This window comes from Notolabrus celidotus, chromosome 19 (genome assembly GCF_009762535.1).
Source record: "Notolabrus celidotus isolate fNotCel1 chromosome 19, fNotCel1.pri, whole genome shotgun sequence".
Taxonomy (NCBI): domain Eukaryota; kingdom Metazoa; phylum Chordata; class Actinopteri; order Labriformes; family Labridae; genus Notolabrus; species Notolabrus celidotus.
In genome coordinates this window covers 10,314,584-10,330,484 of record NC_048290.1, presented here as the reverse complement: position 1 = coordinate 10,330,484, position 15,901 = coordinate 10,314,584, and the positions used below count along the sequence as shown (strand labels likewise).

Genomic DNA, 15,901 nt, shown 5'->3' with positions numbered 1-15,901 from the left:
GATATTTTTTTACTTGGGAACACTCCAGATTTGACAGTCAGCTGCTAAAATGAAACCTTTAAACTAGGGGTCGACCAATTATCAACCGGGTCGATAATTGGGGGCCGATATTCTATCTGTATTGACATTTCATTTTATCAATCACAGATTAAATTAATTAATTAATTAAAAAGTGTGCTACTGTGGCTCTGCTGCAGGTGTGTCCTTCCCTCTGGGTCTGTTTTCACTCACAGCTCTGTCTAACCTAATGTCCTGCCAACAACCACTGCTTCTTTTACTTAAACATACATGAACTGTAAAAGGTGGAAGTAGTCCAGTTTTTCAGAGATAAAAACTCTCTTTCATTGATGTTAAACATATTCATCCCTATGAATGACAGGTCCAGTTTTTAAATTTGGACTGAAAGATTTAAATTTTTTCTGTAAATGCATATTGTTTCCAAAATTAACAACCAATAATCAGTATTGGTATCGGCCATGAAAAACCAACATTGGTCGACCCATGCTTTAAATATAATAAGGTCTTAATTAACATTGCATCTATGATTGCGTGAGCACATAGTTGTTTGTTTACTGCTTTACAAAGCTTGACTAAGTCTCCCATGTCAGATTTTTCTTCTCCACCTAAATGCATCACTTTGCACTTGCACAATAATAATTTGTCGATAGATGTATCAAGTTGAGCTTTAATAACTGTCTTGAAGATTAATCACAGAAAGAAAGTATGTTTTAAAGCCTTGATATGCTGAAGAATGCTCAGCTGTATCATGAATTTTTTGCAGACAACGCATAACACATGCAAACATGAATAAATAATGTAAAAAGCCAACCAGTCAGAATGGTGAAATCTTTGCAGGAATCTCACCAGTTAGTGGTATGCTGACAGCAGTGTGATACCACATCCTGTATCATGTCCTGTGGAGAGCCTGGACAACATCGCCTGTGACTGCAGGATGTTTTGGTGGGATGAGCAGTATCACTGGGGGATAATAGTGTTTAACTGCTGATTGCAGCGTAAGAGAAACAGCATCTGTTCCATGTCGGAGAAAGTACGTCACAAGCCTGACAACTTGGCTCGATGTCACAATCACAGCGTGTTTTCTCCTCCTGAAGCTGACATGAGAACACATGGTTATTAAAAAAACAAACAAAAATCACAAGGACAGTAGGATTTTTTCCATCAGGTCTTTCTTATCATAAAAGCTGAGTATTATGCAGTTTAACTTACTTTCTTTTACTTTCTCAAAGACCATTAAAGAGGAATACAGTATTATTTTAAAACCATGATTGAATGTTTTTGAGTCTAAATGATAAGTTGCCCCAAAAGATCAGTTCAGCCAGAAGCCATGACACGTCTGTAATGTCTGCACATAGTCTGTTGGGGAAAATACACCCAACTAGAGTCATTTTCTAAAAGTGCTTGTTGGTATGACAAATAATCCTAGAGAGGTTAGACACTTGTCTACTTAGGCATAAAAAGCTGCTTCATTGCGTTCCTTAAAGTAACCCATTGGCAACAACCCAAATATTACCTTGCTGCACACAGCAATTGCTGGTCTACCCATGTCTCTAACAGTTGCTTTCTTTGTGTCAGTATAGTTTGTCAATTATCCGGTCCAACAGAGTACACAGTGTCACAAACAAACTAACTGACTGATGGAGGAGCATAGATCAGGAACTCCCAGATTCGGCAAGTTAGAATTACTATTTTTGTAAATGCCTTCTGAACGCTTTGAAAGAGTGATACAACAGCTGTTTCTAGATAAACCAAGAGGAACTTCACCCTATTGGATCAATAGAAAGTTAGATTGAGTCTAAATTTCCAATATGGCGATTACCATTAGTGGGTGTCAAAACATTGCTTCTAACACTAATGGGCCAAATTAATGTAATATACAGTCCATGGTAAAAACAAACACTTTTAACTTTTAACAGGCATGCTTCAATCAGTGATATTTGCCCCAAAGGGTTACATGCAGCCATTACAGCCCATTCTCAACTGCGGGCTGTTGGATTCCAAACATTTCAAACCTACTGGTGATTTATGCTTTGAAATATGTCGAAATTGGACAATGGTCAAAGATGTATTCACATTCCCGTTAAACAGATTCTTGTTTTTGAAAGGGTTCAGTTTCTTCTTAGGTGAACCAATGGCGCCAAGCTCTTAACACTCATGCATCCACCCCAGGCACATGGGAAAGAAGTATAATGCGAACATTCTTTAATATCTCGACTGAGATCCAACTTGACACATCTTCGAGTTCCTTGAAATTTCCTGTGAGCCTGCAGAATATCAAACCGATTCCTCAGAGCCTAATCTCAGTTCAATTCCGCTCTAACCGATAAAACCATTGTCATTGTTATTTCCCTTTTTTTTGTCTTCCCGTTTGTCTTTCCAGGCTTCCACCACTCCCTGTCTGCCTGGTTTGTCATGACCGGTTTTCCCTTCTTTTTTTACTCTATTTTTTGATCTTGCGTCAATCAAATATTCATGCAGAGAGACCTGCAGCTCCCTCGGGCTTACTTGGCTTCCACCTTTTTTTTTTATCATGTGCTGCTTTGTGACGCAAGGACATACTCTCAAATAGTCACACGTACAAGACAAGTCCAGAGTGGGATTTTCATTATCCAAACAAGCATGTCCACACTCCTAATGTTGTTTTATTGCTGCTGTATTCAAAAAGTCTGAGAGTCAGATCTTCATGTGCTGTCAAATCTAATGGATTGATAACTATACTTAAAAAAGCACAGAGTCATTAAAGTAAATGCAGGTGTAATGTATGCAGCACAAAACTACAAAGCTATAATTCTATTCAGGGAAAATTGGCTGTTCCAGTGTCACTGGACAGTGTTTACAGAATGAAGAGCAGCAGTAGTTATACACCACTTCATTTCCACTTCAGCCTTTGGATCACTTGAAAAAGAAGGACAAATCAGAGTTGATTAGAATCTATTGAAGGTTGAGTCTGAAATGAAGCCTGAGTTTTCTGCTCCGCCTTATTTACCAACCACGGCATGTTTGTTTTTTTTTTGGTTTTTTTTACATACGTCTTACCATCTAGAGGCCTCCACATTTTTTTCTCAGCACATTTTTCTGCCCTCTTTATCATGCTTAGCTTAATGTAAACTCCATTATTTCCCATCGGCCCAGACGAGGAAACAGCAGTGTCTAGTCGATGGGGATGGATGTATATATTTATACCTTGTATGGAGCCAGATTCCAGCCGACTGTGGTGACGCACAAAGCTAAAAAAGTCCCATTTCCTGGCCCCACTCAGGAAGCAAAGGAAAGACCATGGCTCCAACAGGGTTGTGCAACTGTGCTCGTGGACACTTAACCATAATAAACATTTCTTTTTAACATGAGCCTGCTCAGAGAATGGAGGGAGAATTGGGTGGAGGGTAAGAAAAAGTAACAGAGGAGAATGAGAGGGGCGGGATTGAAATGTTTGATATGACCAAATGTGAGCAGACTGGAGGTAAATAAAAATAAATATACAGCTGACTCACTGGATTCTGTGTTTTTGTAGCAGTGTGTAACAGACAGACTCATGCCTTTTAGAACACAGGGAGGTGCAGGGGGGGGGGGGGGGGGGGGGGGGGGTCTATGACTCTGTTTTATTTCTGGAAGTAGTGTGTCATGAAATTAATTGGCAAGACTTGGGCTTTCCTTTACAGATTCACAATGACTCCAGGCTCACCCTTTACAGTAATCAGCAATCCAAAGTGATCCACAGGGAAGACTTCCCTACTCACAATATGGAGGAGCTGGTCACATGGGCAAGACAGAAGTTTGGAGGTGTAACGTCACTCACCACAATCCAAAACCCGAAGGTGATCACAAGGACAGGAACAATAGGTGAGATATAAACCAGTATGCATAACCTGGCTAATATATACAGTTGAGGTCAAAATGATTAGCCCCCCTTGTGAAATCAGATAAAACCCTTGATTTCTCCATGAAAATGACCATTAAAAACAAGTGTTTATAGTTTATGTGTTTCCAAAATAACAAAGACAAATGTTCACTATGTTTGACTTGGATATTTTATTGATGCAATGAATTAAAACAAGAAAAGGTAAAAAAGGCATGTCCAAAATTATTAGCCCCCTGGCCATAAGTAGTCAATAGTGCACCCGTTCTGAGCCATACCTGACAACAACCTCTTCAAATAGTTCTTTACAAGGTTGGCACATGTCTCTGGAGGGATTTTGGCCCATTTTTCCAATGCAAATTGTTCCAGCTGGTCCAAAATAAATGGTTTCTGAGCATGGACATTCACTTTGAGCACCCGCCACAGATTCTCAACAGGATTGGGATCTGGGGTCTGTACGGGCCACTCCAGGACCTTGGTTTTGGTGTCCTTTAAGAACTGTTTGACCAATTTTGACGTAAGCTTTGGATCATTGTCTTGCTGGAAGACCCAGCGCCGACCAAAGCCTAGACTAAGAGCAGAGTTCTTCACATTATCCCTCAAAATGTCAACATAACTTTCTTTTTTCATGATGATATGCACCAGAACAAGGTTTCCGGTGCCTGAGGCTGCAAAACAGCCCCACAGTAAGATGCTCCCTCCACCATGTTTAATTCTGAGGACCGTGTTCTAAGGGTTGAAGGACTCTCCCTTTCTTGGCCAAACATGAACAACATCCATATGCCCAAAAAGTTCCATCAGATCAAAGGATGGACTTCCAAAACTCATCTTTACCTTTCAAATGTTCTCGGGCAAACCTCAGTCTGACTCTGATGTGCCACTCTTTGAGTAAAGGGGTTCTTCTGGGACGCTGGTCCTGAAGCCCACTATGACGAAGATCCCTCACAACTGTGCTCCTTCAAACATCAACTCCAATGGAGGTCAGGTCAGCAACAATCACCTTGGAAGATGTCCGGGGCTTCTTGCAGACATCTTCGACTACTTTCCTCTCCAAAGTTCATGAAATCTTGCGTTTTCTACCACGCCTAGGTTTGTTTCTAACAGAGTTTGTCTCCTTGTACTTTGCAATGATGCAACGTACAGCTATTCTAGACACTGTAAAATGCCTGGAGATTACAGTATAGCCTTCCCCCTTATTATGAGCCTCAATTATCTTCTTTCTGAGCTCAAGACTGATTTCCATTGTCTTTGGCATGGTTAGTAAGAGTAGTCTCTCTCAACAACGTGTTCAAGTGCTCTGTTTGGAGTCCCTTAAGTAAATCTCAATGCTGTTTGAATGCTCAGGTGTTGTTAGGAAGCAAATTGACCAACAGGTGTTGTTAGGAAACAAACTGACTGCTCAGGTGTGTTTTAAAATCAAAAATTCACAGTGGGGCTAATAATTTTGACCACCCCATTTTTCACTATATTTGATATAAAGTTATCCTAAAAAAATATTTTACATTCCAAAATGTACCAAAGCTACTAAAGAACACTGGTGAATGTTTGCTTATATCAAGTTTTATCAATTATTCAAACATTGGGCAGAATTTAAGGAAAATGTTCCAGAATTCCTGGGGGGCTGACAATTTTGACCTCAAGTGTAAATAACACAAATTTTCTCCTGCTAAATATCTCTACAGGAATCAGCTACAGTGTATGGAAACAGGGATTTATATGAAACAGCATTATACTAATTTATCAGGTCACCACAGCTTCGTAGAGGACTTGCTGTGTACAAAAAAATGCCTCAGATATAATTAGCTAAAAATGTTTTACTGTACTAAGTCACCTGCATCTGTTTCTTCAAAACAAGGTTTTTCTTTCATAAGAGAGAAAAATATGTCCAGCCTGCTCAGTTTACATAACTCAGCAGCCAATCTGCAGGACTGTAATCAAGGAATGATGCAACATTGTTTCCAGGGATATCTCTGCCCACTAACCTTATCTTATCTTAAGTTTCTGAAAATGAAATCACTGAGAAAACACTGCGCTGTGATAAAGAACAAGTTCTACCAAAAAAGAAATGCTTGCATTCTCAAACACTTTTTAAGACTCTTTTTTTTTGATAGTGCAAACAAGAACTGAAAAATGTATCTTTTTATGAAAAATATGTGCCCATTTAAAATTGGATGGCATCGTGATGTTTTAAAAAAAGTTGGGACAGGAACAACAAAACACTGAAAATATTTATGAAAACATTCAAAGAATCTGGAGAAATCTCTGCACGAAAGGGACAAGGACGTAGAGTAGTACTGAATGGCTGAGATCTTCTGGCCCTTAGACAGCACTGTATTAAAAACAGACATGACTCTGTAAAATCACATATGCTGCCATGCAGACAATGTTATTTTCAGGCGAATGGCAACTTTTGTAGACCCCATGCTGTTTCACACTATGTATTCGCAATATGAGTCATGCACTGACCGCCATATGGCTATTTCTCCTACAAACAACACCATAAATTAGTGAGGGAGTATGCAATCTACTGTTTTACAATCCTATGAACATTAAATGTTGAATACATGTTATAAATCTTGTTTATCTTGCCCTAATAGATGCAAGTCCTTAAAACACCTCAACAGAAATGTTTGTGTGGTTTTAACGCTGGTCTTCAGTGACAGCAATAACCGTCTCCTTTTTATAATCCATGTTATTCCACCACATTTCATTACATATGTGGCTGCCATGCTAGCTGTGTTATATTTTCAGGTGGTAAGTTTGCATTTTATCATCAAAGGTTATTACTTCCCTGCTAAATATTCCAATCCATGTTGAATGCACAGTCTTACTAAAACTGTTTTATTTTTGTACATAACTAAACAGCCTGCGGTAACGTGACAAGTAATCCTTTATTCATTAGGATAGCTTGTGAAACAACAGCATTAGCAATAAAGCAGAGAAGCAGAAGAAAACGTCTTACAAAAAGGACCATAACTTACCCCTATGTACCTCAAAAAGAAAATTGTAATTGTTTCCCTCATCAAATAATAAAGCACCAAGTATGTGGATGTTTTATCATGCAATTAAACTGAAAATGCATGTTCTATTTAAAGAATCGCAACTGCTGATTTTGACTCTTAATAAACCCTCCATGATGCTGCATGTTTGAAACACTAACACCAGTACAAACCTGCCATATGGGAAAATCTCATGACGGCTGTGCAAATCCCCCTCCTTGTTGAAAGTGCTGTGTGCTGAGCTCGACATTCTGAGTGCTGACAGGACCATTTGCATATGACAAAGCATTTAGGAAGAGGATAGCTATGGACGAATGGCCACTAATGCCAAAGACACAGGCCCAGAAACTCAGGGATTCAAAATGAGTGTTTACCACTGACCAAAGGCTGAACATAAAGAATATTATTCGCTGCTGTTGCCAGCAGCAGCAGTAGCAGCGGGGATGCTCCATGCAAGCACAATTATTTCCAAACAAAGCCTGCTCAAGGCAGGGTGAGTCAAAGTGGAGCTCTGACACGAATGGAGAAAAAGAGAAGTGAACTTTAGTGAAACTGGAGGAGTGTAACTTCAACATTATTTTGTGTGGATTCATTAAGTTTTAATCTCTCTTTTTTCATAGTCAGTGCTCTTCCGGGTCTTTGTTCTGCTGCGTGTTACATTAGGTGACGGGTTAACATCCCTCTCATTTAAAACATGTTGTTTAGATTCTGCTAAAATGCTGCGTTTTCACCCACTCTTAGTTTTACTGTAGCTGGTGTTTTTACTGACTCATAGTCCACAAGAGCATTAAAATTACCCAAGCAGCAGAACAGTTTACATTGCTGTTTCGTTGTTTCCCTCGGCTCATGATGGGGTGTAAGGTGAACCTGCGTAGGCCTCTTAGTAGGCGTTTTGAAAAGTCTGTGCAATGACTACACAGCAACATATTGCCAAGTTGAAGATTTGCTGGAAAATATGTACTTGGCCTTTAGGTTTTTTTTCTGACATCTCAATGTGATATAAAATTCAGGTCATGCTATTGCCAGTGCAGAAGAGGCATGTTAAGCAGTGTTAAGGAAGCTTCTTTTAAATTTAAGTTGCTCAGCTTGAGTGACGGATTGTAGCTTAAAATTAATTCAAAATGGCCTTAGTTATAAAGTTATGAATACGTCGCTGCTGTAGGCTTGAGAGGGCACTTTCAAAAGTTCTGGCAGTACCTCACTCCAAGAAGGTAGGAGGCTGTAACCTTAAAGTCTATTTCCAGTTGACTATATTTCCACAGCAGCCAATTATCTTTGACTTCACACACAACGTTGGGAGCTCCAATTCTGTGTGAGATTTTACTGCTAAAGGTTTTCATACCATGCAAAGGTACATAATCTGACATATCGTGATTTCCATTGCTTTTTTTAACCCGCTGCTGAAAAACAGCTAAGCTAGGTTTCAACCAATTCCTAGCTAACCCTTTTTCTTGCTAGTGTTACATGATGATTTCTGAAAAGGAGAAATTCTTAGCTAAGCTGCGGAGCAGTTAGCTGAGTTGGAACATGAGCTGTTTTGACTTCACTAACTGTATTGCTTCCGTTACTGATCAATCCGGAAGCAATGCAGTTATGATAAGGAATCATTAGATTACCCACAATATCTTATGTTATTAAACACTTGAATAGTATGAGAATGAACACTTGAACATAAATCAATATGATAAGAAGTATTTTTTATGAAGGAAACAATGTAAGAGATTCTTATTTTTTTTTACATGCCCCATCTGTCAATATGGAGGAGGTGGGGAGCAGAGGCAACTATAAATATTTTGGCTTCACTTTTGGAAGGCTGTCTCATCCTACATCTTTATATGTACACTCTCGCTGTTTTCTAATGGTAACAATGTTTTATAGAGGAAAAACTGTCTAAATACATTTGCAGTATGATTCCCTTCCTCTACATCACATGCTCAAACTACTATTAATCTCAAAGTTTAGTTACCCAATACTTTTATTGCCTCCACACTTTTCAGCACACTCGGCTGTGGGTGTGATGAGGCTATTTGAGGTGCTCCGGGTAACATTTATCACCCCCATGTCCAGCGTAATGTTTTGAAGCTAAATGTGTGTTGCAATTTGGGCACTTCACCAGGGTTCACCTGTAAACCATCTGTCACCATTATTTGGTCAAAGGCTGAGCAGAGTGCGCTCTCATGAGACTGCTGTAATACCTCTGCCCAGGCAGCTTAGTCTCCTGCTGCAGACCGGCTCTTCACTGCTGGAAGCCAAGTTAAACACTTTAAACTGTCTGTGTTAGCAGCAAGTAAACAAAAATAGCCTTTATTTATTTATCTACAGAGCACTGCACTAAATTGAACTTTAGAAAGAGTAGCTCAGACCGGCAGCAAAATAAAACAGACTGCATGAAATCATCAGAGTTGAAAAGAAAATGGCTAAAACAGAGCATCATGCAATTAATACGAATTGGAAAATGTGTATATTTAAAGCGCCAGTAAGGAGTTTTTAGCTTGTTGTGCAAGAGACATGTGAAATGAGTAATGACGGCTTCATCCACAAGGGGCACCAAAATCAATGCAGATCAGAAGTTCATTTTTTGCTTTTGCAAATTTTTCTTTAAGGGAGCTTTTAACAAAGAAAAACACTGAAAAGGAAATTAAAATTTCAGTTTTTGGCAAAATCAGTTAAGTGTCTTTGATAAATGTATGTTTCTATTTATTTTCCAGGCAACCTTATTATTTGTGAGAGCATAAGTCAAAGCAAAACTCAGTCTAACTAACATAGAAAATAAATGTAATGGCAGCAAATGAATGTTTTTCAAATGGTGAACTGCAGTGATGTAACAAGGATATTCTTGGTTTCACAGGAACCAAACCCGGCTCTCCACAGTGCGTCCTAAAAACTGAAGAAATCCAAGAGAAGCACTTCTTGAGCATAGAAATTAAACCTTCCCCCATAAAATCTTGCTCCCCGCAGCCACAGACTCCCAGTGCTGAAGCCGAGCTCCACATCATAAACATCCCTGAGGACACCACCATTCGGTAAAACTTCAGATTTACAACGCACAATATAAGCCTTTAATTTTTTTTTTTTTTTTTGCTGTATTTCCTGCTTACAACTCTCTCCTAATTCTTTGTATAGCAGCAATATATCTCTTCTCATGGGCAATAAGAACACCAAGGTGTTCCTGAGAGGACCTCAGGGCACCACATGGACCGTCCTCAACTCACAGCTCACGCAGTTTGTTGTAAGATCACACACACACACACACACACCAGAAGTTATAGCTCCAAGAATTACCATAATTATCGTCCTTTCACCATGTGTTTGATTGAGTTAAGTGATTTTTGTACTGCACATTTAATAAGCTTTCCCCGTGTATGTACGCTTGTTTTTGTGTGAGTACTGGCTCAAGGCAATCTCTAATTTCTAACTGATTCATCTGAATTTGTCTTTCCTTTCCACAGTCCAACAATGAGATTGTCCTCCATATGCCGCCCATCACAACTGTAATCCAACCTATGACTATCCTGAACAGCGACAACGTAGAGGACGTGCAGAGGAAGGCTTTAAGTGTCTTAAAAGCCACCACTTTCACCAGCTACACTGAACTCCGACCCGAGTACTCCACGGTTCTTCTGGTACTTGGGAGAAAAGACAGTATAGCAGGTAAGACAATAAATTGCTGAAATTTGAAACCTTTTTGCATTTGATTCAGAGAGAGCGGACAGTGCTGCAAATGTAAGCAGGACTGAGAGAGTAGGAGGGAAATAGCTGCTTTTATATAAGAAAAAGTTGTATTCATTATTATCATCCATATTAACATTCAACTTTACATGCACAATGTACTATGCAGTAATTTGTATGTGCCCTTAGAGGATTTTCAAAGCTTACTGTAAGTCTTAGCTTCAGATTTTGACTGGAGGAGTGTATTGACCAAAGCATAAAACAATATATCATCTGCATTTAATCTAATAACAATTCAAGGAGGTCTAGTAACAGTTGTCAAATGGGGGTATATAATAATGTTATCCCTTTTCTCTCACTTACAAAAACAGTGCCAGAGACTGTCACTCCCATCACTAACGGCCCTGATCAGATGCCTCTGATGATGCAGCTCTACGTGTCTCCAGACTACCGTCAACCCCTCGATCCAAACACCAAGGTGCAGAGTGACAAGAGAATTTACGCAGAGGTAAGAAAATACTGACACTTCATCCATTATTCTGAATATAAGGAAGAAGAGGGAGTAGACTCTGGGTGAAAATGAAACCAACTCAGAGTCCTCAAATCTACATTATTTCTATTGGGCAGCAGGAGGCAATTTTGTCTTGTTTCGTGAAATCTGTTTAGAGGACGCCCCAGCTTCTGAGTTGATTTCATAGACTGTATAAAATATGGACGTAGTATCCATGACGTCATCCATCTGTTTCTGAAGCGCTGTTTTGAGGCCAATTTTCGGCGGCAGCCATATTGCTGCTGTCGAGTGATTGTGATGTAAAGAGGCGGGCTTTAAGCCTCCTAGCCAATCAAGTCAGCTGTGCCTCTCATTGGAAGACTCATAATCTCAATATCTTTTCGAAATTGCCACGTTAGAAAAAAATTCACCCACAGTGTGTGCCGATCGAGAAATGAGCTATCCAGACTATACTCGTTTTTTGTACCAGGCTGTAAACATGTTTATTTCTGCTGTAAAGATCGTCTTTTTTTGAATTGGTGTGTATGTGGTTTCCGGTACTTCTGGAGCCAGCCTGGAGCGGATCCTCGATGAACTGCAGTTTTTAGCACTTCCACATTGGACTCATATTTTCAGACCGAAGGTTGCCGCTTGGTTGATTTATAATCTCGGAAATCATTCTTCTTATGAGTGTAGTGTCTCAAATAATAGTGGAAATTAGCTCAATGTGGTGTGCTAGTTTGCCCAGCGGTTCTAAAGTGCACCCCGCCCTTATACAGAGACTGTAGTCCTCGTTCCAGCGGCCATTAGTTTGACTGCTGCAATGACCCTTTGCTGCATGTCTTCTCCCTCTTTACTCCCCACATTTTCTGCCTTAATAATATAAAAAAAGACAAACGAATGATGTCCTTATATCAGGGTTTTGGTTCTTCCACATGAATCGGAAATATCCGCCCTAAGAAGATTACCAATATGAATTATTGATTTTTATAAATAAACACATTGGAATGAAATTAAATTAATTTAATTATGAAATATGGAGAACAGCAATAATTATCCAGGCTGAAACGAGACACTTAAAATATCTGTGCTATGGTTTTAGTTGAGACAAAACTCATCCTCTTGTTTCAAATTGAACCATGTTTAAACGTTAGCCGGCTGTGCATGTTTCAATACTCCGTTAGCCTTCATCTAGCATGACAGCTAACAACACTAGTACTGCTGATAAAGTACAAAGCGGCTTTGATTAGCGCTTTGTTTTCATAACAGAGGCTGTGGCCTGCTCTTTTGTCTGAAGCCAGTCACTTGTCTGATATTTGGTCACTTCTGACTTCAATGAATGAGTTTGAAATGCTGAACTCAAGGCTTTGAAAGTGTGTTCTATAAACCAATGTTCACAGAAGGTTATGTGGAATATCAGTAAAACATCGTATGACATGAAGCCTCTTGTACACAATGTTAGAAACCTCCTGGTGGCTCTTTGAACATTTGCAACATGTTGTTAATGCTCTTTTGTGGTTAATTTGATCTTTTTCTGTCTCTTTTAGATTTCAGGGGACACTTTAGGAGACATTGTCCTAACCATCAAGGTGAACAAATGCTTTGTGCACTCCAAAGGCTCGTGTCCCGTAACGAAGGACCTGCCCTTCATACCCGAGACCTGCTCTTTAAACTCCTGTCCCAACAGCACCCGACTCAGCTTCTCTCTGGATCAGCTGCAGGAGCTGGAGGCCACTGCTTGGGACCTGGAGTGCAATGTCCAACTCTGCTACAGCGAGGTATGAGTCCATCAGGTCGTTTCAAAAGAAGGAGATGAATAGGACTTTATGATATTGCATCATATTGGGTTTTGTTGAAATATTTTCCTCTCTTTCATCACATCACTAGAAATGTGCCGATGGAGGAAGAGTGAAGAGGAACCTGGAGGTCACCCAGCCATGTCTGCAACCACCCAGTGAGTTCAGTTTAAACTCCAAAACATGGATCATTCAAGCTCTTTGAGTCTAATTCATATGATTCTGATGATTTTTGAACTCCTCTATATGATTCTCTTTTCTCCCCTTCAAAATAAAAGTCTAATTTTATTTTATGATGGTGTAAGTGATTTTCCAGATACCTGCTTAATTGAACCATCTGAAGACTGACCTTAATATTAAAGGAAAATCATTTTCAAGGCTAGAAATAGAGCATATGTTGGATTATTACCTTTTTTCTAGCATACATTTATTATTAAAGTCATATTTATATAAATAAACAGATCACTTTTGAATTAAGTAAAGTGATCCAAACAAAACAATACAGATCATCAAAATTATTTAAATATAAAGCTGTTGTCATAGTGCTAAAAAAAGCCTCTTTTTTCTAACTCTCTTTGACCACAGGGTAAATGTATCTTTTCTAATTCTCTAAATTAAACTTTATGAACTCCCAGTTACCTTCATATTGTTTCAAGTTCCCCTGTATACCCTGAGGACTCACTTCCTAGTCTGATGCTCTGCTAGTGAATTACTTCTGCTGCTCCAGTTTTCATTCCTATTGTTGTTTTCAGCGCACAACAAATGCAGCCCGGGCCGTTGTCATAGCAGTGAGCTCAGGATATGCAGTGAAACCGGTAAGGGGTTTCACGGGGCCGGGCCTCGTCCTCTAGGAAGGTCTGCAGCCTGACCTTGTGGCCACAATCAGACGTTATGGCCCTCAGGGGAGCGGAGGTGAAGTCTTTTGTGTTTCCAAAGGGGGTCTGACTGGGTTTCTGTCCAAACACAGCCACTGGACATGCTGCTATTGTCGGACAAGTCAACACCAAGGAGTCAAACAAGGGGAGATGTATTTCTTGAAACAAAGAATAGGCAACAGACATATGATTAATATCCAGGAAAAAATTAGATGATCTCATTTCTGTGCAGCACGCAAGGAAGTGGATGTAGACCAAAAACGGGATCATGTAGAGTTTGACAGACTTTTTAGACAGTCACAACAAGGGAATGTGATTGGACAAGAGGCATTTCATTAGTGTCGGTATTTTTTCACTGATAGATCATAGATGTGTAATATTGCTACAGTGTGATATAGATTTTATACAACAGATCTACAAGTAGCAACCAGTGAAACAAGACTTGTTAGATTCCAAGGTAACAGCTTCATCATTCTTCCCCCACAGGTCATTTTCACTGTCCTGGTCTTCAAAAAATAGAACACATATCTCAGTAAAGGTTTCTCATACTTCTTAAAGTTTCTTATAAAACATTCTTCAGGGTGGGTTTTAGAGACAAATGTGACGCTCGTCTCCTCAGACTGACGCTGTGGAATGAAGAATTTTCATTAAGAAAACCTTGCCTCCTCAGTCCTTTCACTGAATTCCTCTCTATGAGCAGCTAAAGGCTGATTTATACTTCTGCGTCGAATCAACGGCGTAGCCTACGCCGTAGGTCCGCGTAGCTCCCGTACCTACGCAGAGGCCTACGCACGTAGCTGACGTGCACCTCCTCCAAAATGTAACTACGCGTAGAGCCGACGCGGACCGCAAGCTCTGTGATTGGTCCGCTCGACGGCTTTGTCTTTCCCGCATTCACAGCACTTCCGGGATCCCGGACATCGGCCGCACATCGGCCGTGTATTTCATCTCCTCCTCTCTATTCTTCATGTAATCGTGTCTGTATGATAAACAGCAACATGTATCAGCTGTAGATTAACTTAACACGCCCTGAATCGATGTGGAAAAGTAAACAGAGATCGTAGCAGGACCGGAAGCAGGCGACCGGCTATCCGAGAGACCACACTGCCCTCAAGCGTTTCGGAGGAGAATTGCAGCGCGTCATGGACACATCGACGCAGAAGTATGTGGGGCTCATGTCCGCGTCAGCCCCTGCTGCGTAGGGGCGACGCAGAAGTATAAATCAGCCTTAAGACACGAGGAAATGACTTCATTGAGGGACAAAAGGGAGACACGTGAATAAATAAGGATGTTAAAATCTCAAAATAGGATCGCGATAAGTCCACGGGATGATGTAATTTGCGATATATTTGAATTGGACAAATAAAGATGTGGAAAGATATACCATTTATGTTTCTTTTTAGAGAGCTAGTTTTACTGTTTGACTGAACTGTGCTCTTGATGGGAATTTATTATTTTGCTCCAGTGTGTTTACTATCCTGAATCCCCCATTATTAACCACAGAAAAGGTCTGCAGGTCTTAGGATATTTATGCAGAAATACATCTTTTGATCTCTTGAGCTCTCGCACTATCATGAGGAAGTGAGGCTTGAAACGCTTCCTTAACAGTCTTTTAGCCTGGCTGGATTTTTTTCCTTACATCTTTTCGCATATTTTCAGGTTGACAATTTGATTTCCCATATCCCCTTATGTGTAGGTATTCCTTGACACGAGGAAACCAAATCACTCTGCATTTCAGATTTAAAGACCACTGGAGCATCCATAATTTCAGAACTGTGTCTCCGTTCTACGTCGCTAACGCCATTTGTGCTATACATCTGAGGCAGTGTTAAGAGCGCAAAGGATGAGGGGCACGCATGGGATTATGGTCTCTGAGGTTCCACTTCCCTTCACTCATTCCACTTTGGCTGAAAAAAAAGTACATCTTCTGCCCGTGAAAGATCGCATCATATGCTGCACTGACATCAGAAAACTTTTGTGCTTGCAATATCATTACATCCTTATTAATGACTTGAGAAAGACCCTTTATCAGCACTTAGTTTGGACCAAGTTATCTGATTGGACAAGAAGTAGTCAATAACTGCTGTATAAATATACACAATACAATATAGTATCTCTCTGGGAACATGTAGTAAGTTCAGTCACGTTGTGGATATAGTTATGTTTATGGAGCCAAATGAACAGCATGAAAAACTATC

General features: G+C 40.0%; 1 protein-coding gene across 2 annotated transcripts in view; it reads left to right on the top strand.

Moving 5' to 3' along the window:
- The window catches only part of eng (endoglin), a 57,775-nt gene that overhangs the window by 32,739 nt on the left and 9,135 nt on the right, over positions 1-15,901 (top strand). The window contains exons 5-11 of one of the 2 annotated variants that reach the window (XM_034709846.1): positions 3,678-3,858; positions 9,722-9,896; positions 9,997-10,102; positions 10,323-10,524; positions 10,914-11,050; positions 12,580-12,810; positions 12,920-12,986. In XM_034709846.1, coding sequence (XP_034565737.1) covers positions 3,678-3,858; positions 9,722-9,896; positions 9,997-10,102; positions 10,323-10,524; positions 10,914-11,050; positions 12,580-12,810; positions 12,920-12,986 — 1,099 coding nt within the window. The remainder of the gene's footprint in view (positions 1-3,677; positions 3,859-9,721; positions 9,897-9,996; positions 10,103-10,322; positions 10,525-10,913; positions 11,051-12,579; positions 12,811-12,919; positions 12,987-15,901) is intronic. The other variant, XM_034709847.1, reaches the window with a different exon arrangement.